The sequence below is a fragment of the Mobula birostris genome, chromosome 8 (genome assembly GCF_030028105.1).
Source record: "Mobula birostris isolate sMobBir1 chromosome 8, sMobBir1.hap1, whole genome shotgun sequence".
Taxonomy (NCBI): domain Eukaryota; kingdom Metazoa; phylum Chordata; class Chondrichthyes; order Myliobatiformes; family Myliobatidae; genus Mobula; species Mobula birostris.
In genome coordinates this window covers 140,028,805-140,054,894 of record NC_092377.1, presented here as the reverse complement: position 1 = coordinate 140,054,894, position 26,090 = coordinate 140,028,805, and the positions used below count along the sequence as shown (strand labels likewise).

The following is a 26,090-nucleotide window of genomic DNA, read 5'->3' as shown; positions in this document are numbered from 1 at the left end:
CACAATCCTGATTTGATGGAGATAGACGTGAGAGCACGGAGGAACATCTGGAGAAACCTCTGAAATGCCTGCTTTGCTGCTGTTGCTGCTACTGTGTGATCCGAAATCTCTGGATCAGAAGGCCCCGAGTCCTCGGCTTTGCTTGTTGCTCGGCGGCCGGGGCAGGGTCGAAGTGCTCGGCAGAGGATGGTGCTCGAGAGGCTGTATCAGAGGGGCTGGTCAAAGGCTTGAAGTTTTCGGACGGACTCAGAGTTGGCTGTGGTCAGGTGCTTCCAATGCATCGGCAGTTGTCGGCGCCTGGAGGTTTATGGCAGGGAGAGTTTCTCCCTTTTGCCGCCTGCTATTGGGGAATAACAGGAGTCGATCGGGACTTTGAGACTTTTTTTTTTACCGTGCCCATGGCCTGCTCTTTATCAAATTATGGTATTGCTTTGCACTGCTGTAACTATATGTTATAATTATGTGGTCTTGTCAGTGTTAGTCTTTGGTTTGTCCTGTTTTTTTTGTGATATCACTCTGGAGGAACATTGTATCATTTCTTAATGCATGCATTTCTAAATGACATTAAACGAGGACTAAGTGTCCTCATAATCTAATCTAATCTTACACTCGTTCATCACACATGTACCAAAAGTAAAAATTATGACATATCATTCATATCATGAAAATATAATGTGTGCAGGGTAACGAAAACAGCACAGCAGTATTGGGAGAATACCTGAATCAGTCGTTGAACAGCAACAAACAACGACTTTCAGACTCCATCTATGATTAAAAGGTTCGAGTACACTGTATTTGTATTTTTTTAAGGTATAAAAACAAGCAGCATTGTAGACATTTTCTGGTGTTACATTTTCATCAGTGACTATCTTCGCAAATTTATCTATGAATGCCTGCTGCTTCGTGATCAGCAGACGCTTTAGCTTTAAAAAATTAATGCTGTGCCTTTACTTAAATTTCTTCAACCAGCTAGCTAAGTATTCAAAATTATCTTCTATTTTCATTTCGTTGTGATAGCTCTTTGCTTGTTTGATCAGCATAACGTCAAGTGCATTTTCTCACTCACAATCACAGGATTGAGATTTTCATTTTTTGCTTTACACAGTGATTTTCATTTCCCATTAATTTCTATTCATTACATATGTCAGGTCCCTTCTCAGAATTGTCCGCGGTGCGGGCAGAGTCATGCATCGCCTTGAAAACTTCCCGGCGCCTTGTGGAATTTTTTATTTGTGACATCATGTCAGAACTCAAAAAAATTTCGGATTTCGGAGGTTTGGATTCGGGGTACTCAACCTGCATCAGAAAATACTACTCCTTTCCAAATTTGTGGCTAATACGTTTTTACTCAGTATGGTGAAATGTCAGGTTTAATTACACTAAAACTGATCTACATTCTAATTTTCTAATACAAGTGACAATCAACATTAAAGTGAGGAAGACATTTCTCATACTGATGTGCCCTTGGAAACAACCTTTCAGAATGGAGCACCAGTTGTTCAGCCACTTGTTAAGAACGTAGCCACATACAGGCCAGGTGGCAGGTATCCTCCGAAAGAAGGAAGAAAGCCTGTAATGACAGTCCTTCAATTTCCCGGTCTCTGTCACTGATTCCAGCCTTTAAACTGTGGATTTATGAAGAATGGCACGGTAGTATAGTGGTCAGCACAATGCTTTACAGCTGAAAGATCTGAGCTTTATTCCCACTGCAGTCTAAGGATTTGCACATTCTCCCAGTGACCTCATGGATTTTCCCCGGGTGCTCCGGATTCCTACCACATTCCAAAGTAGTAGGTTAGGGTTCGTGCAAGTCGTGGGCACGCTATGTTGGCGCCAGAAGAGTGGCGACACTTATGGGCTGCCCAGTGCAATCCTCACCAATTTGATTTGATGCAAACTATGCACTTCACTGTAGGTTTCAATGTGACAAATGGTTTTCATCTTTCTCCACCTCTTGTTAAATTCTCCGCCTGTTGAGGTTGCATTTGACCTTGCCATTTCTGTACAATGCCTACTCTGGCAAACTTTGTATTCCAGATTTGTTTAGTGGACTTTAAGTGATTGAAATTCCCATGGCACTTTGGTGGGATGAGGTTCACACTTCTAGGTGCTAGTCTATTTATGTAACCATAATGCAGGGTCCTGCTATTCCAGATTTTCAGGGCATAAGGTTCATTCTATTAAATCGCACGAGCTGCTTTCTTTCACTGTTCAAGAGCAGCTATTAACACAGTGTCAACAGACTACCAAGCTCCTCTTGTACAATGCAATAATAATCCTGAGTTCAGCACCCAATCACCAGTAATTCACTTGAGATAGAAAGATGACTCAACACATGCAAGGAAGTCATGTGCAATGTCAATGCTTGCATTTTTACCACGTTGTGTGTGCATTGTTGAAAATTACAGCCCTTCTGGCCACACCCAGTGCTGACGCTGGAGACAGGAGTTATAATTGCTTTCTCCCTTGGACTCAGACAGAGGAGGGGGTAGCTCTCTGTAACCTCACTCTCCTCCCCAGCATCAAAAGGTGCAACTTGCCCCCGTGCAGTCATAAGGCCATAAGATCACATGATATCGGAGCAGAATTAAGCCAATTGGCCCATCATGTCTGCTCCGCCATTTCATCACAGCTGAAGCACCCCTCCCAGTCCCAATTCTCCCTGTATCCCCCTATACCCCATCTAATCAAGAATCTATCAACATCTGCCTTAAATATACCCAATGATATGAATTCCACAGATTCAACACTTTCTGGCTAAAGAAATTCATTTCCTTTCTAAATGGACATTGCTCAATTCTGAGTCTATATCCTCCGGTCTCCCCCTCCATAGGAATCATCCCATCCACATCCGCTCTATTGAGGCCCTTTAACATTCGATGGGTTTCACTGAGATCTCCCCCCATTCTTCTGAATCCCAGTGAGCACAGGCCCAGAGCCATCAAATGCTCTTCAGGTGATAAACCTTTCAATCCCAAAATTATTTTTGTGAACCTCCTAGAACCCTCTCCAACATCACCATATCCTTTCTTGGATAAGGGGACTAAAACTGCTCACAATACTCCAAATGATGCCTCACCAGTGCCTTAATAAGCCTCAAAATTACATCTTTGTCTTTATATTCGAGTCCTCTCGAAATAGGTGCTAACATTACATTTGCCTTCCTCACCACCGATTCAACCTGCAAATTAACCTTTCGAGAATCCGTGTATGAGAACTCCCAAGTTCATTTGCACCTCAGATTTTTAAGTTTTCTCTCCATTTAGAAAATAGACCACACTTTTAATTTTCTGCTGAAGTGCATGATCGTACACTTCCCAACAATGTATTCTATCTGCCACTTCTTTGCCCATTCTCCTAATCTATCTCAGTCCTTCTGTAGCCTCTCCGATTACTCAATATTTCCTGCCCCTCTACTCATCTTCGCATCGTCCATAAACTTGGCCACAAAGCCATCAATTCCGTCATCCAAATCATTGACATGTAATGCAAGAAGAGGTCACAACGCAGTTCCCTATGGAACACCACTAGTCACCGGCAGCCAATCAGAAAAGGCTCCCTTTATTCCCACTGGCTCCTGCCAATCAGCCAATTGTCTATTCATGCTAGAATCTTTCCTGTAATACCATGGGCTCTAACCTTGTTAAGCAGCCTCACATGTGGCACCTTGTCAAAAGCCTCCTGAAAATCCAAGTAAACAACATCTGCCAATTCTCCATTGTCTATCCTGTTGTCATTTCTGTAACAGATTTGTCAGGGAAGACTTTCCCTGAAGGAAACCATGCTAACTATGGCCTATTTTATCATGTGCCACCAAATACCTTGAAACCACTTTCTTAACAATCGATTCCAATATCTTCCCAACCACTGAGGTCAGACTAATTGGCCTATCATTTCTTTCTCTGCCTCTCTCCCTTCTTGAAGAGTGAAGTGACATTTGTAATTTTCCCGTCCTCCAGAACCATGCCAACATCAACCGATTCTTGCAAGATCATTATTAATGTCTCCACAATCTCTTCAGCCACCTCTTTCAGAGCCCTGGGGTTCAGGAAACTTATCTGTCTTTAGATCTTTCCCGAGTACCTTCTCCCTAATAATGGAAACTTCATTCACATCTGTCCCCTGACACTCTCAAACTTCCGGCACATTAATAGCATCTTCCACGGTAAAGCGTGATGCAATATAATTATTCAGTTCATCTGCCATTCCCTTGTCCCTCATTACTTCCTCTCCGGCATCATTTTCCAGCAATTCAATACCCACCCTTGCATCTCTTTTACACTTCATATATCTGAAGAAACTTTTGGCATCCTCCAATATTATTGGCTCACTTACCTTCATATTCCATCTTTTCCTTCTTTATGACTTTTTAATTGCTTTTTGTTGGATTTTAAAAAAGCTTCCCAATCCTCTAACTTCCCACGAATTTTTGCTCTATTATAGGCCCTTTCTTTGGCTTTTGTGTTGGCTTTGATTTCTTTTGCCAGCCACGATTGTGTGTCCCTGCCTTTAGAATACTACTTCTTCTCAGGGATGTATTTACCCTGCGCCTTCTGAATTGCTCCCAGAGACTCCAGAGATGCCATCATCCCTGCTAGTGTTCTCTTCTGACCAGTTTTGGATAGCTGCTCTCTCACACTTCTGTAGTTCCCTTTACCCCACTGTAATACTGATACTTCTCCTTCTCAAATTGCAGGGTGAATTCTGTCATGTTATGATCACTGCCTCCCAAGGATTCCTTTACACTAAAGCTCTCTAATCAATTCCAGTTCGTTGTGCAACATCTAATTCAAAATAGCTGATCTGCTAGTATGCTTAACCACAAGCTGATCTGAAAAGCCATCTCACTGGCATTATACAAATCTCCCCTTTTGAGATCCAGCACCAACCTGATTTTCCAGAACACAAAATAATCTGCAGATGCTGGGGTCAAAGCAACACTCACAACATGCTGAAGGAACTCAGCAGGTCGGGCAGCATCCGTGGAAAAGATCGGTCGACGTTTCGGGCCGGAACCGTCCTGACGAAGGGTTCTGGCCCGAAACTTCGACCGATCTTTTCCACGGATGCTGCCCGACCTGCTGAGTTCCTCCAGCGTGTTGTGAGTGTTGCTTTAACCTGATTTTCCAAATCTACCTGAATATTGAAATCCCCCATGACTATCGTCACATTACCCTTTGGACATGCATTTTTTGTCTCCCTTTATAATTAGTAGACCACATCTTTGCTACCATTCAGAGATTTGTATATAACTCCCATGAAGGTGTTTTTCCCCTTGCAGTTTCTTAGCTCTACCCACAACAATCCTACACCTTCTGATCCTATGCCACGTCTGCTGAATGACTTGATTTCATTTTTTACCTACAGAGCCACCCCAACCTGCCTGTCCTTTCAATACAATGTGTATCCTTGGGCAGTAAGCTTCCAGCTATAATCTTCTTTCAGCCACGATTCACTGATACGCACAATGTCATAAATGCCAATCTGTAACTGGGCTACAAGTTCATCTACCTTATTCTGTATACTGCCTGCATTCAAATATCACATTCATCACCCTTTCAACTTTGTTCCCCTTTTACATTGCAACTCATCCTGTTGACTGCAATATTGCCTGATCATCAGCCTCTCCTTGCTGACAGTCCCACGATACACTGCCTGTCTGTAATCCAACTTTCCCCATCCTCAACCCTATCACTCGGGTTCCCAATCCCCAGCTGAATTAGTTTAAACCCTCTAGAAAAGCTGCCATAAGAGCATAAGACAAAGGAGCAGAATTGGGGCATTTGGCCCATCGAGTCTGCTCCACCATTTAATCGCAGCTGATTCTTTTCTCCCCTCCTCAGCCCCACAAACGTCTTGGTTGCCCTCGGGTTCAGGTGTGACCCGTCCCTTTTGGACCTTCCTCAGAGGAGATCCCAATGATCTAGAAATCTGAAGCCTTGCACCAGCTCTTCAGCTGCACATTCATCTGCCAAATCATCCTATTCTTACCCTCACCGGCAAGCAGCACAGGCAGCAATCCAGAGATCATTACCCTGGAGATTTTGTTTCTCGGCTTTCTACCTGGCTCTCTAAAATCCCTCTTCAGGACCTTCTCATCTTTCCTAACTCATTGATGCTAATACATACCAAGACTTCTGGCTGCTCACCCTCCCTCTTTAGAGTGCCATAGACCCGATCCAAGACATCCTTGACCCTGGCATCTGGGAGGCACCATACCATCCAGGTCTCTCTATCATGTCCACAGAATATCACCTCTGTTCCTCTAGCTATGGAATCTCTGTGTTCTGGACGCATTGTCATCATGGACCAAGTCCCATGCCAAAATATGATAGGATATAAACACACCCAAATTTAGAAATGTGCCGATTACTGGCCAGCCCAGCTAACAGGGTTGTTTTTCTTACAGACGTTCAAAAATTGATCTTCTCTGTACACAACTGCTCAATATTTAACCATATACACTAATACTCAATATGGTATCCGCACCTCCACAGTGTTGTATGGAATGGTGTTGAGACAGACAAGGTTGATAATAACGAACAATTACTAAAAGTGGAGCGAGAGAGAAGAATAGAACCAAATGGAAATATACATGTTTGACTTCTGAAATTAATATTATTAGAGCTCATTTATGTGTTGGGATGTCCATATGTTGTGCATTTGCAATTGAGGGATGGCCAATATCAAACAAGTTCGTGACCTTGTAGTTGTTCAAATATCCAGTGAAAAGAATGCATATCAGAGCTGCACTCTGATTCTCTGCTCTCTAGGTAGCTACCAGCATCCAAATCTCCAGTTGTAGCTTATGACCCAAAGTCCCCACCCAAGTGCAAAAATTTTACAATGCCAAAGAAAACACAACTTTTGATAAAAGGTGATCATGAGATTCTAACCGTACCTTGCCTGTGTCGCATCGGGTGCCTGGGTTTACCATGCCAGGATCAGGGACATCTGACCCCATCATAAAATCAACCCCCAAGCAGGTGGTGTCACCAATAGGTGTCAGGCTGAAGGCAGGCACAATGCCAAAAATAGGCTTCTGGTTCACATTCACACACTGCAACTTCCCACACATCGAATTCCTGGATAAACAAAAATAACGGGAGGCGTTAATGTGCAAGACGAGAACGGCATTGTGCAGAGCATGATGGAGAAAGCAGAGCAACAGGGATAGTGACACAGAGCGATTGGTTGCTGCTTCTCTTCTGCTCAAGTCTGCTGCTGGCTGATTGGTCTGAGTTGAATTTAATACCTTGCAGAGTTGGCTTTATGTTAGTTAAACTCCATACACAACACATACAGTAGGAACACAGAAGGCCTCTTAAGAACAGAGAACAGTACAGCACAAAGAAGGCTCTTCAAGCCCACCATGCTGTGCTAAATTATTTAAACACCCAATTACACGAACCCTTCTGCCTACACAATGTTCATGTCTATCCATTCTCTGATGGATTGGTGTTTCCATACCAGGCTGTGATGCAACCATGGAAACCCAATACCCAGAAACAGAAAAGGCTGGTTACAGCCAAAGCCCTCCCTACCATTGAGGGCATTTACATGGAGCACTGCCCCAAGAAAGAAGCATCCATCATCAAAGACCCTCATCATCTAGGCCATGCCCTCTTCTCTCGATTAACACCAGGCAGGAAGTACAGAAGTCTTAAGTCCCATACCATCAGGTTCAGGAGCGAGTATTACCTTATAACCATAGTGCATAAATTCATTCACCGCTCCTCTGAACCGATTCTATGAGCAACAGAGTCACTTTCAAAACTACTTGCAACTCATGTTCTCTGCATTATCTTTATTTGCATAGATTGCTTTCTTTTCCACATTGATTGCTCATCTTTCTTTATATATAGTTTTTCATAAAATTCTATTGTATTTTAGTTTCTTTCCTATACATGTCTGCAAAAAAACTGAATCTTAAGGTAGTACTGTATAGGGTAGCATATGTGTTCAAAGATTCATTTTATTAGCAAAGTATGTCTGCAGAATATAACTCTGAGATTTGTCTTCTCCAGATTGCCATGAAATATAGAAAAAACTTGGTTGCAGTTGGGAAAAAAAAGACATCAATCCCCACCCCCACCCCCGTATGAAAAAGAAAGAAACTAAAACTCACAAACCGTAAACCCTCCAACCCCTCCCTCACACAAAAACCAACAGATCACTGACCCGGAGAACGGCAGCTCGAACATCAAACCCCAAACCCCCTCCATCACAGAAAACTAACATAACTCCCACAATTTGATTTATTCATTTGATAATAAATATACTTTGAGCTACCATATTTGCCACCACTACCACCAATGGCAGCACACAGCAGGTACCCAATATTGTGTTTTAATAAAAGAGACTGCCCTGCACATCTCCTTTGAACTTGCCTTTTCTAGCTCAAATGCATTCTGTCTAGTGTTCGATATTTTGACACTAGGGAAAAAATCGTCCCATCAATGGCTCACATGCTCTTTAAAAACTTCTTTCAGATCTCCCCCCCCCCAGGGATTTGTTGCTCCATCATATCCCACAAACCAGCGCCAATCCATAAACTCATGGCAGTTTTCATAGAAATATAGAAAATAGGTGCTGGAGTAGGCCATTTGGCCCTTCGAGTATTCAGTATGATCATGGCTGATCATCCAACTCAGAACCCTGTACCAGCCTTCCCTCCATACCCCCGATCCCTTTAGCCACAAGGGCCATATCTAACTCCCTCTTAAATATAGCCAATGAACTGGCCTCAACCGTTTCCTGTGGCAGAGAATTCCACAGATTCACCACTCTCCGTGTGAAGAAGTTTTTCCTAATCTCGGTCCTAAAAGGCTTCCCCTTTATCCTCAAATTGTGACCCCTCGTTCTGGACTTCCCCAACATCGGAAACAATCTTCCTGCATCTAGCCTGTCTAATCCCTTTAGGATTTTATATGTTTCAATAAGATCCCCCCTCAATCTTCTAAATTCCAATGAGTATAAGCCTTGTCAATCCAGTCTTTCATTATATGAAAGTCCTGCCATCCCAGGAATCAATCTGGTGAACCTTCTTTGTACTCCCTCTATGGCAAGGATGGCTTTCCTCAGATTAGGGGACCAAAACTGCACACAATACTCCAGGTGTGGTCTCACCAAGGCCTTGTACAACTGCAGTAGTACCTCCCTGCTCCTGTACTCGAATCCTCTTGCTATGAATGCCAGCATACCATTCGCCCTTCTCACCACCTGCTGTACCTGCATGCCCACTTTCAGTGATTGGTGTATAATGACACCCAGGTCTCGTTGCACCTCCCCTTTTCCTAATCGGCCACCATTCAAATAATAATCTGTTTTCCTGTTTTTGCCACCAAAGTGGATAACCTCACACTTATCCACATTAAATTGCATCTGCCATGAATTTGCCCACTCACTTAACCTATCCAAGTCACCCTGCATCCTCTTAGCATCCTCCTCACAGCTAACACTGCCACCCAGCTTCGTGTCATCTGCAAACTTGGAGATGCTGCATTTAATTCCCTCATCTAAGTCATTAATATATATTGTAAACAACTGGGGTCCCAGCACTGAGCCTTGCGGTACCCCACTAGTCACTGCCTGCCATTCAGAAAAGGTCCCGTTTATTCCCACTCTTTGCTTCCTGTCTGCCAACCAATTCTCTATCCACGTCAATACCTTACCCCCAATACAGTGTGCTTTAAGTTTGCACACTAATCTCCTGTGTGGGACCTTGTCAAAGGCCTTTTGAAAATCCAAATATACCACATCCACTGGTTCTCCCCTATCCACTCTACTAGTTACATCCTCAAAAAATTCTATGAGGTTCGTCAGACATGATTTTCCTTTCACAAACCCATGCTGACTTTGTCCAATGATTTCACCACTTTCCAAATGTGCTGTTATCACATCTTTGATAACTGACTCTAGCATTTTCCCCACCACCAATGTTAGGGTAACCGGTCTATAATTCCCCGGTTTCTCTCTCCCTCCTTTTTTCAACATATTCTCCCCACAGGAGTTCCCAACTTGGGGTCCATGGACCCCTCGGTTAATGGTAAGGCTTTGTCATTTAAAAAAAAGGTTAGAAACCCCCCCGACAGTAAACCTAGAGAGACCCAAGACCACAGCAGCCTACACAGTCTTCTGCAGCAGAGATTCAAAAAATTCAGAGCTCACCAAGAGGGAAAAATTTCTCCTCAGCTGCAATTTCGCGATGATGAAAGCGACCGGCAAAGTAAAGTGATATGAAAAGACTTTCCTTAAAATAGGTGTTCACAGAACGTGGTAAAGGTCTGGATTACAGCATCACAATGGTGCCGTAGCAAATTGGCCCTTTTCTACCAAATGATCACTTAGACTTCAGCACAATCTTTTAGTTTTCTTTTTTAATTATTTTCCAGGTTCAGCTGCCCAGGCCAGCCTTTACGGCCTCAATAAGGCGGTAATGAAGCATCATGTTAAGGTGGTAATGAAGCATCATGTTAAGGTGCTGCATTCCCTGTGCAGAGGGAGCTCCCACAGTGATGTTGGGAAGGGAGTCCCAGTGCAACTGAACCACCAGTGACATATTCCCGAAATCAGGGTGTTATTGAGAGGATCAAGGGTTCTCTGGTGAGTGAGGAAACTGCAGATAGCAGCAGGTATGGTGAGCGATACCTGTCATTGTACAATTAAAAGAGCAGAATTATATTTCATTATGTACATTTACTCATCACAATCAGTCAGGTTATTACGATTAAAGTTTTATGCCGATTTCATCAATTGCCTCCCAACGCAAAATTTAACAAAATCTTGAAAACTACAAGCGGTTGCATAATGATAAACAATGACTGGACCTATCAGAACTGCTCAATAAAGATAAGCGTGCAAGCTGACGTGGACGCCTGACGTGATATCGGCTGCTTTGGAGCGGGCCAAGTTTCCACTTCAGTTGAATGATCCGAGGTCACTCACAGGCCCCTTTGACGACATTCCAGCAAAGTTCACTGGCTCACTGTAATAACTAGGGCCAACTGACTGCCCCTGCACTGCAATTTTGTCGTAACCGGAAGTGAACCTTTGCGGAAAAAGAGGCCACATTCTAAAATGGTGCTATCACATCTGTCTTTCTTTCCACAAAAACTTCCACATGTTGCCTGCTCCTGATTCTCCTGACCGGAGGGATCAGCTTTATCACACACATTTGTGGATCTGGAGTCACGTATAGACCTTTGTACTTTTGAACTAGACCAGACTAGGGAAGGTAGGCAAATCTCTTCTCTAAAGAAAAATGAACCAAATGAGTTCTCACAACAGCGTAACCATAAAACTCTTATAAGCATACTTTGCAGACCGTTTAGTGTTATTGCTATTAGTATCCTAGCACACCTCTTTAATCAAAAAGATATTGTTCACTGGAAAATGTAACCAAATAGTTGGACAGCAGTTTAATTGGAGTTGCACTGGATTGTCTCTTTCCAGCTTCATTTAATTTCTGTCGTGAGGGGATTTGAGTGAAGAATCCAGAACTCTGGCTGACAATTCATTATCTTAATAGCTATGCCATCATACTTGTCACTATCCACAGTTTTCTCAGTTACCCAAGAACTCTTTGAACCTCATCCATTTTTGTTCACCATTCAACAGTATTTTACAGATCTTTTAAAACCACACTTCAGGTTGAATAATTATTTACTTGGAATTATTTGAAGTCATGTCAAGCACTGATCCCGGGAAAAGAGTGGAAATTCAATGGGCAGACTTCAGAACCAGTCTCAAGTAAAACACCCTCTACAAAATTAACTACGAATATTTTTATGCCTTATGCTCTGCTTACTACAGTGCTGCCAATAACCATGAGAATGAAAGCCAAAGGTCAGATGATTTCATTAGAGTACAAGAGTTAGGATGACATTTTATGGCTGTAGAAGCTATAAACTCAGTCACCTTTAGAATTCACCTGCTAGAAACACGTGCAGAAGAGATTCTGTCTGAGTGACTACACTTGGAATAGCGTGCAGTTCCAGTTGCCTGGATATAGAAAGGATGCCATTACGCAAGAGGGGATGCAAAAATTTTTTAAAAAAATGATTGACAAGGATGTTACCAGGACTAAAGAGCTCAGATTTGGCTGGGACATTTTTTACTCGGAGTATCAAAGGCTGAGGGGTGACTTTATAGAGGTTTATAAACACATGAGGGGTACAGATAACATGAATGCTTACAGACTTGTTCCCAGATAGGGTAGTCTAAAATTAGAGGGCATAGGTTAAAAGTGAGAAGGGAAAGATTTAAAGGAATCTGAGGCAAATCCTTCGGAGAAGGCGGTGGCCATATGGAACAAGTTGTCAGAGTAGGTAGTGGAAATAGGTACAATTTCTGACAGGGAAAATGGAGGGATATGGGTCAAATGTAGGGAAATGGAACTAACTCAAATAAACAACTTGGTTGGCGTGGACAAGGGCCGATGGCCTGTTTCCATGCAGAATAACTATGACTCCGGTGGTGCCAACGTTAGGGCAGTGGTGGAAGGGACAGGATTAGAGTAGACAAGGAAAAGGTTTTAAGTTCTATGTTTGTGTCTGTGTGTTTAACTTTATAGAACATGTCAATGTACACATGCTAGCCCTGTGTTAACTCCATGCTAGAGCCTGGTCTCGTCTTGGATCTCCTTGGCATTGGACTCAGACCTCCCTCTATTGACCACCTTTGGTAGCTACTTAGCAGCACCCAAGCCAGGTTAAAAGAATTCACACAAGTCACCTTCCACCCTTAAGAACTAGGGTGGGGGCAAGTCAACCTCGATCCTGAGAGACTGCATCAGAAAGCGAGGAGGAGCACCTGATCTCACACTTCTTGTAGTGGACGCCACTCATGCCACAGTTTCCAAATCGGTCACCTTTAGTGTTCACTCCCTGGAAACACTGGTGTGGAGCAGACTTTGCACCTGAGGGGATAGAAATGAATACAAAGAGCCCAGTCAGATACTTCTTCCACTTGCTTCGATCAAAGCGTTAAACTCCCCTGTATTTCAACCTTGCGACACGAAACATTTTTAAGTTATCCATAAAACCATAAGATATAGGAGAATTAGGCCATTCGGCCCATTGAGTCTGCTTCGCCATTTCGTCATGGCTGATCCATTTCCCTCTCAGCCCCTGCCCTCTCCCCATATCCCTTCATGCCCTGACCAATCAAGAATCTATCCACTTCTGTCTTAAATAAACATAAAGACTTGGCCTCCACATCTACCGGTGGCAACAAATTCCACAGATTCATCACTCCTTGGCTAAAGAAATTCCTCATCTCTCTTCAAAATGGACATCCCTCTGTTCTGAAGCTGTGCGCTCTGGTCTTAGACTCTCCCACCACAGGAAACATCCTCTCCACAACCACTCTATCGAGGCCTTTCAACATTTATAGGTTTCAATGAAGTCACCCCTCATTCTTCTGAACTCCAGTGAGTAGAGGCCCAGAGCCTTCAAATCCTTCTATATAAGCCTTCCACTTCCGGAATCATTTTCTTGAACCTCCTTTGAACCCTCTCTAATGTCAACGCATCCTTTCTTAAATAAGAGTCCCAAAATGGTTCACAATACTCTAATGAGGCCTTACCAGTGATTACAAAGCTTCAACATTACATCCTTGCTTCTAGTCCCCTTGAAATGAATGCCTTCCTCACCACCGACTCAACCTGCAAATTAACCTTTTGGGAATCCTGCACAAGGACTTCCAAGTCCCCTTGCACCTCAGAATTTTCTCTCATTTAGAAAGTAGTCTATGCTTTTATTTCTTCTACCAAAGTGCATGACCATACACTTCCCAACACAGTATTCCATCTGCCACTTCTTTGCGCATTCTCCTAATCTGGCGACGTCCTTCTGTAGGCTCTCTGCTTCCTCAGAACTATCTGCCCCACCACTTATCTTCACGTCATAGACCCCTGTGGAACACCGCCGGTCACCGGAAGCCAACCAGAAAAGGTTCCCTTTATTCCTACTCTTTGCCTCCTGCCAATCAGCCAATGCTCCTGTAATACCATGCGCTCTTAACTTGTTAAACAGCCTCCCTTGCGGTCCTTGTCAAAGGCCTTCTGATAATCCATATACATAACAACCACTGATCCTCTGTCTATCCTGCTTGTTATTTCTTCAAAGAATTCCAACAGATTTGTCAGGCAAGATTTTCCCTTAAGGAAACCATGCTGACTTCAGCCTATTTTATCACGTGCCTCCAACTACCCCAAAACCACACTCTTAACAATTGACTCCAACATCTTCCCAACTGCTGAGGTCAGACTAACTGGCCTATAATTTCCTTTCTTCTGACTCGCTACCTTCTTAAAGAGTTAAGTGACATTTGCAAATTTCCAGCCCTCCACAACCATGCTAGAATCAATTCATTTGTGAAAGATCTTTACTAATGCCTCCACAATCTCTTCACCAACCTCTTTCAGAACCCTGGCTTGCAGACCATCTGTTCTAGGTGATTTATCTATTTTCAGACCTTTCAGTTTCCCGAGAACCTTCTCTCTAGTAATGGTAACTTCACACAATTCTGTCCTCTGACACTCTTAAACTTAGGGCATATTGCTAGTGACTTCCACGGTGAAGATTGGTGCAAAATACTTATACTTTATAATTGCCAAACAATTGATACTAGAACATAAATCATCACAGCAATATTTGATTCTGCGCTTGCCGCTCCCTGGAGTACAAATCAATAGTAAATATTAAAAATTTAAATTATAAATCATAAATAGAAAATAGAAAATGGAAAGTAAGGTAGTGTAAAAAAAACCAAGAGGCAGGTCCGAATATTTGGAGGGTATGGCCCAGATCACGGTCAGGATCCGGTCAGCAGTCTTATCACAGTTGTTTCATTTGTTCGCTATTTCCTCACCTCCGCTACTGCCTCTCCAACATCACTTTCCATGCAACTTGCTAAGTTAGCAGCTGCACCCTAAGTTAAGTCAATGGTTTAAGTTACAACACACATCAGATGAATGGTTGAGATCAGTGACCTATCACCAGAGCCAGGAAACAGAGAACGTGGGGGAGGGAGAGGTGGGATGAGGAATATTTGTGATGAAGTCAGGCACAAGATGTGGTAATGATTCTACTGCTTATGGATAGATCAAGTTGACAGATTAATGAGAATGGTTAATCTGTGTGAGAGACAGAGAGGGACAGACACGTATAGACAGATAGAGACAGGCAGGGTGTGCAAGACACATGCATAGACAAAGCAAGACAGATAGAGAGCACAGGCAAAATGCGCGTGACACATCCATAGACAGAGAGAGACACAGGCAGAGTGTGCGAGTCATAGAGATGTCAAATGAAAGTTTGTCTCCAGAAATGGAGACAGAGAGATCGAGAAAGGAGAGGGAGGTGTCTGAAATGGACCAAGTGAATTTAAGGCCAGGGTGGAAGTTAGAGGCAAAGTTGATGAAATTGACAAGCTCAGCATGGCTGCGTGAAGCAGCACCAACGCAGTTGTCGATGTAGAGGAGGAAGAGTTGAGGAGCGTTACCAGGGACACAGCCAACAGAAAGGCAGGCATAGCTGGGGACCACGCAGGTGCCCATGACTACCCCTTGAGTCTGGAGAAAGTCGGAGAAGCCAAAGGAAAAATAGTTGAGGTCGAGGACCAGATCTGACGGACAACGGAGGTTGGTGGTGGAAGAGAACTTGTTGGTTCTTTTATTGAGAAAGCAGAGACCTTTGAGGCCTCCTTGATGGGGGATGCAAACTCTTGCTACATAAGCTGCCCTGCTGAGTGATCCCCCATCATCCTTAAACAAATCTGGAAATGTTAACTCTCTGCATACACTGCAATGGTGAGCGACCCCACCATCGTGATGTACTGTAAACCCCCTCTCCTGTCACTGAACTCTTCCAACTGGACAACCACCATCTTGCCAGTACCTTAATGATGGTGAGGAGGCAGAAGAATTGTGGGTTAAAAAAAAAGATATATCCAAAGCTCATGGAACTTAAAAAAAAAATCACTTGCTGGATCACCTGAAATAACTCTTTTGCAATTCAGAGGAAGGTTAAATTGTGGTGATGTAGCGGTACTCACCCTGGCCAAACAGAGCCACGCACTGACTGTCATAACTCTGACACATTCCATTGTAGCAGTAGGAGGTGTTGTGTTGACAGGGGTGGCCATTCTGCACAAATACATCAGCCTGGCAGTTGTGGCTTGTTCCATTGCAGTACTCCGGTAGGTCACACTCATCTTCAGAGGCTCGGCACACAGTTCCGGCAGCCAGGAACTGCAAGGAGAGAGTGGAAAGTAAACGTCAGCTACACGGTGAAGATGTGACAAGATCAGCATCCGCAATGCAACCAGACATGCACATTGCTCCGTAACCATTCAGGACGACCACTGCAGTATTGGAGTCTCTTTCACCCTGGACCTCAGCTGCAAATGTTACCCAGACCTACTGTAATTGGAAATATTTCAAGAACAGCCATGCACAGATTCACATTCAAGTGTGACGTGACATCTAGGAGCTGGCAGCGAGCTGGAAGTAACATGCATGGCGGTCAAAACACCGAGCCTGGGTATCCATCTCCAAGCTCCCATTCAACTGAGCAAAGTGAGCTTGGACTTGACCCACTGGAGTCTGGAACCTCCCAGTGGGGTAAGGGAGGGATGGACAGGGTTGGAGATCAGACACTGCTACCCCAGGATGAGAAATCAAGAACCTCCGGCAGAGAAGGGGAAATTTCTTTACAGTAGAGGATGCTCTTTTGGAGTTCTGCTTCCAAAGGTTATTTGGGATTAACAAGTGGCCTGCAGTACAGAAGTACAGCTGGTAGTACTGCTCCCAGACTCCAGTTTAATCCTGACCTCTGGGGCCGGACACGTGGAGTTTTTGCTTTCACCCTGTAACCATGTATGAGCTACCTCCCTCACCCCAAAGTTTTCAGCTCTTTGCTTTCTGATCTCATTAATTCCCTTCCTCCATCAATCCTCTTCTAAATGTTTTGAGTTTGCCTCTCCCACCCTTTAAGCAGTGGACGGCACAGAACCTCTGACTGGGTAGAGGAAAACTTTCTCGCCTCACCTCAGTTTTGGATGTAATTTATCAAAATTAAAAAAAGCTGTTCGCCAATTCCAGCAAAGTCACGCTCCTTCATGAGCAGCACACACAAAACGCTGGAGGAACAAAGCAAGTCAGGCAGCACCAAAAAAAGGGAATAAACTGCTGGCGTTTCCAGCCGAGACCATTCATCAGCTGTCCGACAAGAATTCTCAGCCCAAAATTCAACTGTTTATTCTCTTCCACCGATGCTGTCCGACTTGCTGAGTTTCTCCAGCATTTTACACATGGTGCACAAGATTTCCAGCATCTGCAGAATCCTTTGTTGGCTCGGATGTAGCCTTAACTCAGATCACTTGGCCTTACTAACTTAAAATGGTTCCAGTTCACAGCAGATGGATTTGTGATTTCCGTAATTTATTCCCCCTGCCAAATCTTCCTGGTTTGGTTTCCCTGCGACTTACTGCCATGTCTGAACACATTCTCTTCAAAAACTACTCCACCTCTGTCCCTTTTCTCACTCTTCTCCAGACACATCCATTTCCTCCTACACCATATAACAGTTACAGCACGGAAACAGGCCATCTCGGCCCTTCTAGTCCATGCCACTTACTCTCACTTAGTCCCATCGACTTGCGCTCAGCCCATAACCCTCCATTCCTCTCCTGTCCATATACTTATCCAATCTTACTTTAAATGACAATATGGAACCTGCCTCTACCACTTCTACTGGAAGCTCGCTCCACACAGCTATCACTCTCTCAATAAAGAAGTTCCCCTCGTGTTACCTCTAAACTTTTGCCCCCTAACTCTCAACCCATGTACTCTTGTGTGACTACCCCCTACATGGAAAAAGCCTATCCATGTCAACTCTATCTATCCCCCTCGTAAGTTTAAATACCTCTATCAAGTCCCCCCTCAACCTTCTACGCTCCAAAGAATAAAGACCTAACTTCTTCAACCTTTCTCTGTAACTGAGGTGCTGAAACCCAGGTAACATTCCAGTAAATCTTCTCTGTACTCTATTTTGTTGACATCTTTCCTATAATTCGGTAACCAGAACTGTACACAATACTCCAAATTTGGCCTCACCAATGCCTTGTACAATTTTAACATTACATCCCAACTCCTAAAGGCCAGCATACCAAATGCTTTCTTCACGACCCTATCCACATGAGATTCCACCTTCAGGGAACTATGCACCATTATTCCTAGATCCCTCTGTTCTACTGCATTCTTCAATGCCCTACCATTTACCATGTACGTCCTATTTTGATTAGTCCTACCAAAATGTAGCACCTCACACTTATTAGCATTAAACTCCATCTGCCATCTTTCAGCCCACTCTTCTAACTGGCCTAAATCTCTCTGCAAGCTTTGAAAACCTACTTTTTCATTATCCACAACTCCACCTGTCTTAGTATCACCTGCATACTTACTCATCCAATTTACCACCCCATCACTCAGATCATTAATGTATATGACAAACAACACTGGACCCAGTACAGATCCCTGAAGCACACCACTAGTCACCAGCCTCCAACCTGACAAACAGTTATCCACCACTACTCTCTCGCATCTCCCATCCAGCCACTGTTGAATCCATTTTACTACTTCAATATTAATACCTAACGTCTGAACCTTCCGTGTGGAACCTTACCAAAGGCCTTACTGAAGTCCATATAGACAACATCCACCGCTTTACCCTCGTCAACTTTCCTAGAAACCTCTTCAAAAAATTCAGTAAGATTTGTCAAACATGACCTTCCACACACAAACCCATGTTGGCTGTTCCTAATCAGACCCTGTCCATCCAGATACTTATATATACCATCTCTAAGAATACTTTCCATTAATTTACACACCACTGACGTCAAACTTACAGGCCTATAATTGCTAGGTTTACTCTTAGAACCCTTTTTAAACAATGGAACAACATGAGCAATACGCCAATCCTCCGGCACCATCCCGTTTGCATCAGTCTATTTCCTTCCCCACATTCTCCCATCTGCCCATCTGCCCACTGAGTCTGCCCCTTCCCCTGTTCCCAGCTGCCTTTCCACCCCTCTTATTTGTTTCCACGGCCCACCTTCTTTTCCTATCAGCTTTCACGGTCTGCTGCCCTCTGTTGCCTCTACCTATCACCTCCCAGCCTCTATCCCTTTTACAACTCTTTCCTTCTCCATCTGGATCGATCAATTACCCCTCCTCGCCTGGATCCACCAATCACTTGCCAGCCCTTCCCCTCCCCTCTGTCAGTCCAAATGAAGGATCTCAACCTGAAAAATCGACTGTCCATTTCCCTCCACAGATGTTGCCTGGCCCACGATTTAGGATGGTTTTCTCTTTTTTTTTTCAAACCCAACCTGTTACTAGCTCCTAAACATGTGATTAATGTTTGTGTTATTATAAAATGTAACAATCTAATGGGTGAGGGGATTAATTGGTGGATGCTGAGAAGGTGTTTCCCCCGGGTAATGGAATCTAAAACGGGGGGCAGTATTACAGAGTAAGGGGACACCCATTTTAGACAGATTCATGTCATTTCCTAAAGGAGAATAAAATAACTGTTACTCTATATCCGATTACAGCGCAAAAAATCCAAAAAAAAATGCAGAGCACAATAATAATAAGCAGCATAAATATTGCATATCCATAAAGTGATGCCAGGTTGTACACAAGGTGGCAGACAGGAAATAATAAAGTAGTGGTGGAGTTAGTTGGTGGAGGTGTTGACCTGGGGTACTCCTTGGGGAAAAGTAACTTTTTCAGACTGGTGGTCCTGGCAAGGATGCTACGTAGCCTGCTTCTGGATGGGAGTGGGAGAGACCGTCTATGAGCAGGGTGGGGGCAATCCTTCATGGTGTGACTGGCACTTTTCCGAATACATGGCCTTGATGGCTGGTAAGCTGGTGCCAGTGGCATGGTGGGCAGTTCTGACTCCCTGTCGTAGAGCCTCACTGTCTGCCGCAGTGCATCATGCAGTGATGCAGTTGACCAGGGTGCTCTCTACCGTGCATCTATAGAATGACGTGAGTACGGACGAGCAAAGTCCAGCTCTCTTCGGCCTCCTCAGAAAGTAGAGGCACTGGTGAGCTTCCTTGACTGTGTAGGATGTGCTCAGGGACCAGGAGAGGTCGTGCGTGACGTGCACACCCAGGAGTTTGAAACTGCACTGCTGTGCCGCTGATGCAAAGAGCAAAGTAAGTGCTGCAAGATCTCCTGAAGTCAACAATAATTTCCTTTGTCTTTCTGACATTGAGGAAGAGGTTATTTGCCTGGCACCAAGCCTCGAGCTCTTCCTCCTCCTCTCTGTTGGCCATCTCATTGTTGGTGATGAGCCCCCCCACTGTCACGTCATCAGAAACTTGATGATGCGATTGACTCGGGTGTTCGGCCGTGTGGTCGCGTGTGAGCAGAGGGTACAGCAGTGGGCTCAGCACACAGCCCTGGGGGGCGGGGGGGGGCACCCGTGGTGAGGATGATGGGGAGGGAGGAGCTGTTGTGCATCCTGACTACCTGAGGTCTGTTGGTCAGGAAGTCCAAAACCCAATGGCACAGTGGTATATTTAGACCGAGGAGGAGGAGTTTGTTCACCAACGTCTGCGGGACAACAGTATTAACACCAAACTGAAATCCAGAAGCAACATTCTGACCTTGTTTTCTAGGCGCGTCAGGGCCGGGTGAATGACAGATGCTATGGCATCGGTTGCACGGAGATCAGCAGGGGCACAAGTCAGTAAAGGATAACTTTCCGAACTACTGGTGAACCTAAGAGGAGTAGAACTGAGTCCACCCTGATTTCCTGAACAGCAGGTCAGATCAGAGGGGACGGCTCCTGCCCCATTCTGTAGCCCGTTCTTTATCTGCAACACTTACCTTGCACTTATTGCAGCAGACCCCAGTCGCACACTCTGCTCCATACTTGAGTTTACAAGTGGACGCCTCGCAACACTGGTCATTTTTACACTCCTGCAAAAAGAATCAATCAGCCTCAGCGTGGCGACTCAACACCAGTGAACGAAAGCAATTCACTCTTCACCCACTGCCCTCTCCAGCCTTTCACGGTGTAGTCAGAGTAAATAAAACATCTGCTTCCCCACTGAACCAGACTCTCCACGACTCCAGCCCCTCGGCAAAGTCGGTGCTTCTTGGCCCACAGGTTACCGCCAAGGGCTTCAGTTTGATTGTAAATTGAAGTGTGGCTTCAGTAAAGGGGCTGTCATAGTTCATGAGCAGCTTTGATGGGCAACACATGTTGGTCTTTACAAACTATAATAAAAAAACACGTTTCACCACCAAAACACCAAATCCATCATCTCCCCCAAAGTCAATAAAATCCCAAACTGCAGAAAAGCTTGGTACCAGTATCTGTTGCCTGGTGTTTGAGAACGAGTGGTCAGTCACAGATTTTTGCTGACATAATTTGGAGGAGATGAGGAGAACTTTCTTTATCTAGAGGGTCATGGCCCTGTGGAATTCTCAACCACCACAGGGGAGGCCATGTTGCTGAATATATTAAAGGAGGTAGACAGATTTCAGGTCACAAAATGTACCAAATGGAATGGGGATAGAGGGAATGTCTTAGCAGAGTGGGCTTTAGCATGTTGCCAAAGGGTCTGAGCCCAAAATGTCGACTGTACTCTTTTCCATAGATGCTGCCTGGCCCGCTGAGGTCCTCCAGCATTTTGTGTGTGTTGCTCAGTGTACTGAATAGCCATTCCTGGTCCAGTTTTCTGCTTCCCTGTCAATATTGAGAACACTGATGGAGATGTAGGAGACTGAAGACCTTCAACTCCAATGTCCAACAGCGGCATCTTCCCCACTGCCATGAGGCTCCAAAACTGACCCACAAGACCTTAGCACCACCTCTGCCTATATTTTTTCTCTCACTCTCTGTCAATCTTGTCATTATGCTTACTCTATCTGTACACACATATAATTTTACATGAACTCCTATTTGTAATGTACTGCGCTGCTGAAGCTCCGAGCTAATTTCATGATATTTAACCCTGGTTATATTGTACATGTCCCTGATAACAATAAGCTTGAACTTAGAATATTTTGTGAACATTTATGATTTCTTAAGAAAAAAAGACATCATTTCAATACATTGCTGCCTTTGTTAATTTATGGGAGTGAATGATTACAGCTGGTTTATGGATTTTATCAGTAATAAACTCTGTTAATTTAGTTGGATTTTTTTTCCCAAAAATAACTTCTTAAAATATTCAAGAAATACAAACCAGTGTAGACTTTCTTTAGTTTCACAGCGTTGTCCACACTATTTATTCACATACTGTTAAGTATTTGCACTTGTGGTGTCTTAAGTCAATACATTCTATGTACAAGGCATGTGACCTCTTTGAACAAAACATTCTAAAGCAGTGGTCCCCAACCACCAGGCCACAAAGCATGTGCTACCGGGCCGCGAGGAAACGAAATGCGTCAACTGCTCCTTTCCTCATTCCCTGTCACGCCCACTGTTGAACGTGAATGCACACGAGGTCATTACCCACGCGAGGACATCAGTCGGTCATTAACCTACAACTACTCGATGAGTAAAAAACAAACGTCACTTGACAGTTTCTTTGGAAGAGATGGTAGGGGACATAAAAGGCCTAATGATGATGATAATGCAGAGACAGCTGAGGCCAAGACTGCAAAAAAAAAAAGAAAGCTTCCTTCAACAGAAAATACGACGAGTCGTACATAAAATATGGCTTTATTGCGACCGGTGACTCGCACGCTCCAAGCCCCCTGTGTGTGATATGTGGAGACAAGCTGTCTAATGAGGCAATGAAACCCTCAAAACTGTTTCGGAACCTTGAGTCCAAGCACCCTGCACTTAAAGACAAACCCGTTGAGTTTTTTGAGCGGAAAAAACGTGAGCAAGCGGAACAATCGCAAGTGCTGAGAGCCACTACCTCCACAAATGAGGCTGCTCTGAGAGCGTCGTACATAGTGGCTAGCCATATTGCTAAGGCTAAGAAACCTTTGACTGTTGGTGAAGAATTGATTCTGCCTGCTGCCAAGGACGTGTGCGGTGAATTGTTGGGAGAAGCGGCAGCTAACAAGATGGCACAGGTTTCTCTTTCAGCTACCACAGTTTCAAGGAGAATCGATGACATAGTGGAGGACATCGAAGCACAGCTGTTGGAACCGCTTAATGAGTCTAGTTTCACTATCCGAGTCAAAGAAGTTGCTCGTCAATGCCAGTCTAGACACTGCGTCACACACTGGGAAATGCTGGCTAGCCAAAAAATGTCACCTGATATTAACAGAGTATTGAGTGACGTTGTTGAAGTTATCAATCACATCAAAGCAAGAGCTTTGTTTGAGCAGCTTTCCAAGGAAATGGATGCAGAGCACAAACGCCTTCTCTTACACACTGAGGTCAGGTGGCTATCAAGGGAGAGAGCCCTGGCCAGGGTTTTTGATTTAAGCGAGCAGCTACAGTGATTTCTTTCAGGAAAAAAGTCACCACTTCAGTGACGAGGAATGGATAGCAAAACTCGCTTATCTGTGTGACATCTTCAACCTGCTCAATGAACTCAATTCGTCACTTCAGGGGAGAATGACAACTGTCTTCAAGTTGGCAGATGAAGTAACACACATAAAAATTGCTGGTGGATAAAGTGTCTGCTTTCAAAGCCAAACTGGAACTGTGGGGACCGTGAGTGGACGGGGGCATATTTGACATGTTCCCAGCATTAGCTGGGATTTTGGGAGAGATTGAGGCTGCACCATCTTTCTCACAGCTGGTGCACGAACACCTGTCTTCGCTGTCGACAGAATTCGAACGTTACTTCCCAACCGCAAATGACCCAAGACGTGCAAAGGAATGGGTCCGTGACCCATTTGTGAATGTCCCTGGTGATTCATCCATGTCAGCGCGGGAAGATCATCAACTCCTCGAGCTTGCAAATGACGGTGGGCTGAAAAGTATGTTTGACATAACATCTCTGCCAGCATTCTGGATCAAAGTCAAGGCTGAATATCCTGAGATGGCCACGAAAGCACTGAAAACTTTGTTTCCATTTGCAACATCGTATCTCTGCGAAGCGGAGTTTTCTGCAATGAATGCAATGAAATCTAAATTGCAGAATAGACTGGACATAAGAAACCCTCTTATGACTTATAATTGACTTACCACTATATTCATGCGTGGAAAATATGCGCTGTGTGTCATTAGATAAACCCTTTTAGAAACAAAATTGAGTGTATTAGCCACTGATAAGTGACTTATAGTTGACTTATCACCTATATTCCAGTCGTGATTAATAACCCCCCCCCCCCCCGGTCAGCTGGTCCGCAAGAATATTGTCAATATTAAACCGGTCCGTGGTGCAAAGAAGTTTGGGGACCCCTGTTCTACAGCATACAGCAGAGGTTCCCAACCTTTTTTATATCATGAACCAATACCATTAAACAAGCGATCCATGGACCCCAGGTTGGGAAATCCCACTTTACAATGTCTATGGGGTTGTTACACAGAACCTAACCCTACGTGTTTGGTAAAATCAGAATTTTGGACTGCAGCCCTTCGGTACAAAGTCTTTGCATTGGCCGCACAAAGCTTCCGTGAACCCCTCGACATCTACTTCTGCATCTCACTGCACTGGAAAACCAGCAAGTTTCAGGCAGAATAAAATGCCTCCTTCATTTCTCTGATAATTGTTCTGCAGCACTTGATATTTGTCTCGGTAAGCAGCCTTAGGCATACCATGTAGGTTAAAGAGCTCTCTGTTATGCGACTGCTTAGGACAAACCTTAATAAGGACCCTTTCATTCTTTTCCAAACCTTTGCAAACACAAAGAAAGAGGGGACAATTGTCTGAACCTTATCCCAGTGCACACAGAGAGTGACACTCCAACCGATTATGGAGGGCCCCTCTCACTGCCAGACCAGTGACCTGTTAGCAAGTTCTGGCAATGATCAATGGCTTTGACAGTTTGCTTGAGGAACTGTCCCACAGGATTCATCGTGTCTTTCTCCTACAGAGCCAACGAGATGTTCCATGCAGAACACTGTGGACAAAGGTATTTTTTCTGAAGGAACTTTTTCACAAAGGACAGGTAGTGTGACGACAGACTGAATGGAACACTGCACAGCAACGAGGGCAAGCCCTTCCTTCACAGTGCTGGGGACTGGTACAACCTCTGCACAGAGGGACACTTGGCGTGGGCATACTTTGTTCCTACGCAAAGCTTGATGCAGACACACATATAGATGGTTATCAGGACAAATGCAATGTTGGGGATGCTGATCTACCCCCACAATCACAATTCCACCCTCCAGACATGCTCTATCTTGGATTCCCCAGATGAAGCAGAAGGTGGCTGTTGTCACCATTTCCCACCCATTACTTGGAACTATACTATGGATGTCTGTGTTAACAGTTTGACCAAATTCCTGGCTCCATCCCCACACGCCATTTTGGAGAGCACGTCCATCACATACATGCTTGATATCCTACCAAAGGTCCTCCCCTGACCCAAACTAACCAGATGAGAATCCACCCCCTTCATCCTGCTTATAGGGCATGGTAGCCCCACACAGTGCAAGCTGTTAAAGATTTTCTCACTAGATACTGTGCAGGTTTGGTTGGGGTGGATTAGTCTAGTTTGATTAAATTCATTCCATGGACATGCAATACTTCCTGCTACCACACTGTGGCACACTACACCAACAGATCGCAATGCAACTGCGTGGGAGAATCAGTTCCAAGGTTGCACCTCTGAAGGAGGGAGACGACCTCTCTCCCTTTGTTCAGAGGGAGCAAAGGCTCTGCATCATCAAACAGTTTTAATGCTATTCACTATTCAACGCTGCTGCTCCAGATTATGATTCAAAGGGTGCAGATTTGCAGACCTCTCAGAAAACAGCATCTACAAACACACAGTAACATAGGTGCATGTGAAGATTTCTGCACCTCCATCCCAAAGGCTTTAACCTATTTTCCCAGTGACTTAGTAAGGTTATGAGTGCTGTGAAATGCCCGCAGTATATGAAGATGTGGTATTCATTGAGACATTGCTAAAATCCTGCATCTTCCTG

General features: G+C 44.3%; 1 protein-coding gene across 2 annotated transcripts in view; it reads right to left on the bottom strand.

Moving 5' to 3' along the window:
- Nucleotides 1-26,090, bottom strand: part of LOC140201787 (disintegrin and metalloproteinase domain-containing protein 9-like) — a 150,260-nt gene that overhangs the window by 29,304 nt on the left and 94,866 nt on the right. For both annotated transcript variants that reach the window (XM_072266474.1, XM_072266475.1), the window contains exons 13-16: nt 20,909-21,001; nt 16,060-16,255; nt 12,814-12,919; nt 6,902-7,085 (exon numbers count right to left, since the gene is read on the bottom strand). In XM_072266474.1, coding sequence (XP_072122575.1) covers nt 6,902-7,085; nt 12,814-12,919; nt 16,060-16,255; nt 20,909-21,001 — 579 coding nt within the window. The remainder of the gene's footprint in view (nt 1-6,901; nt 7,086-12,813; nt 12,920-16,059; nt 16,256-20,908; nt 21,002-26,090) is intronic.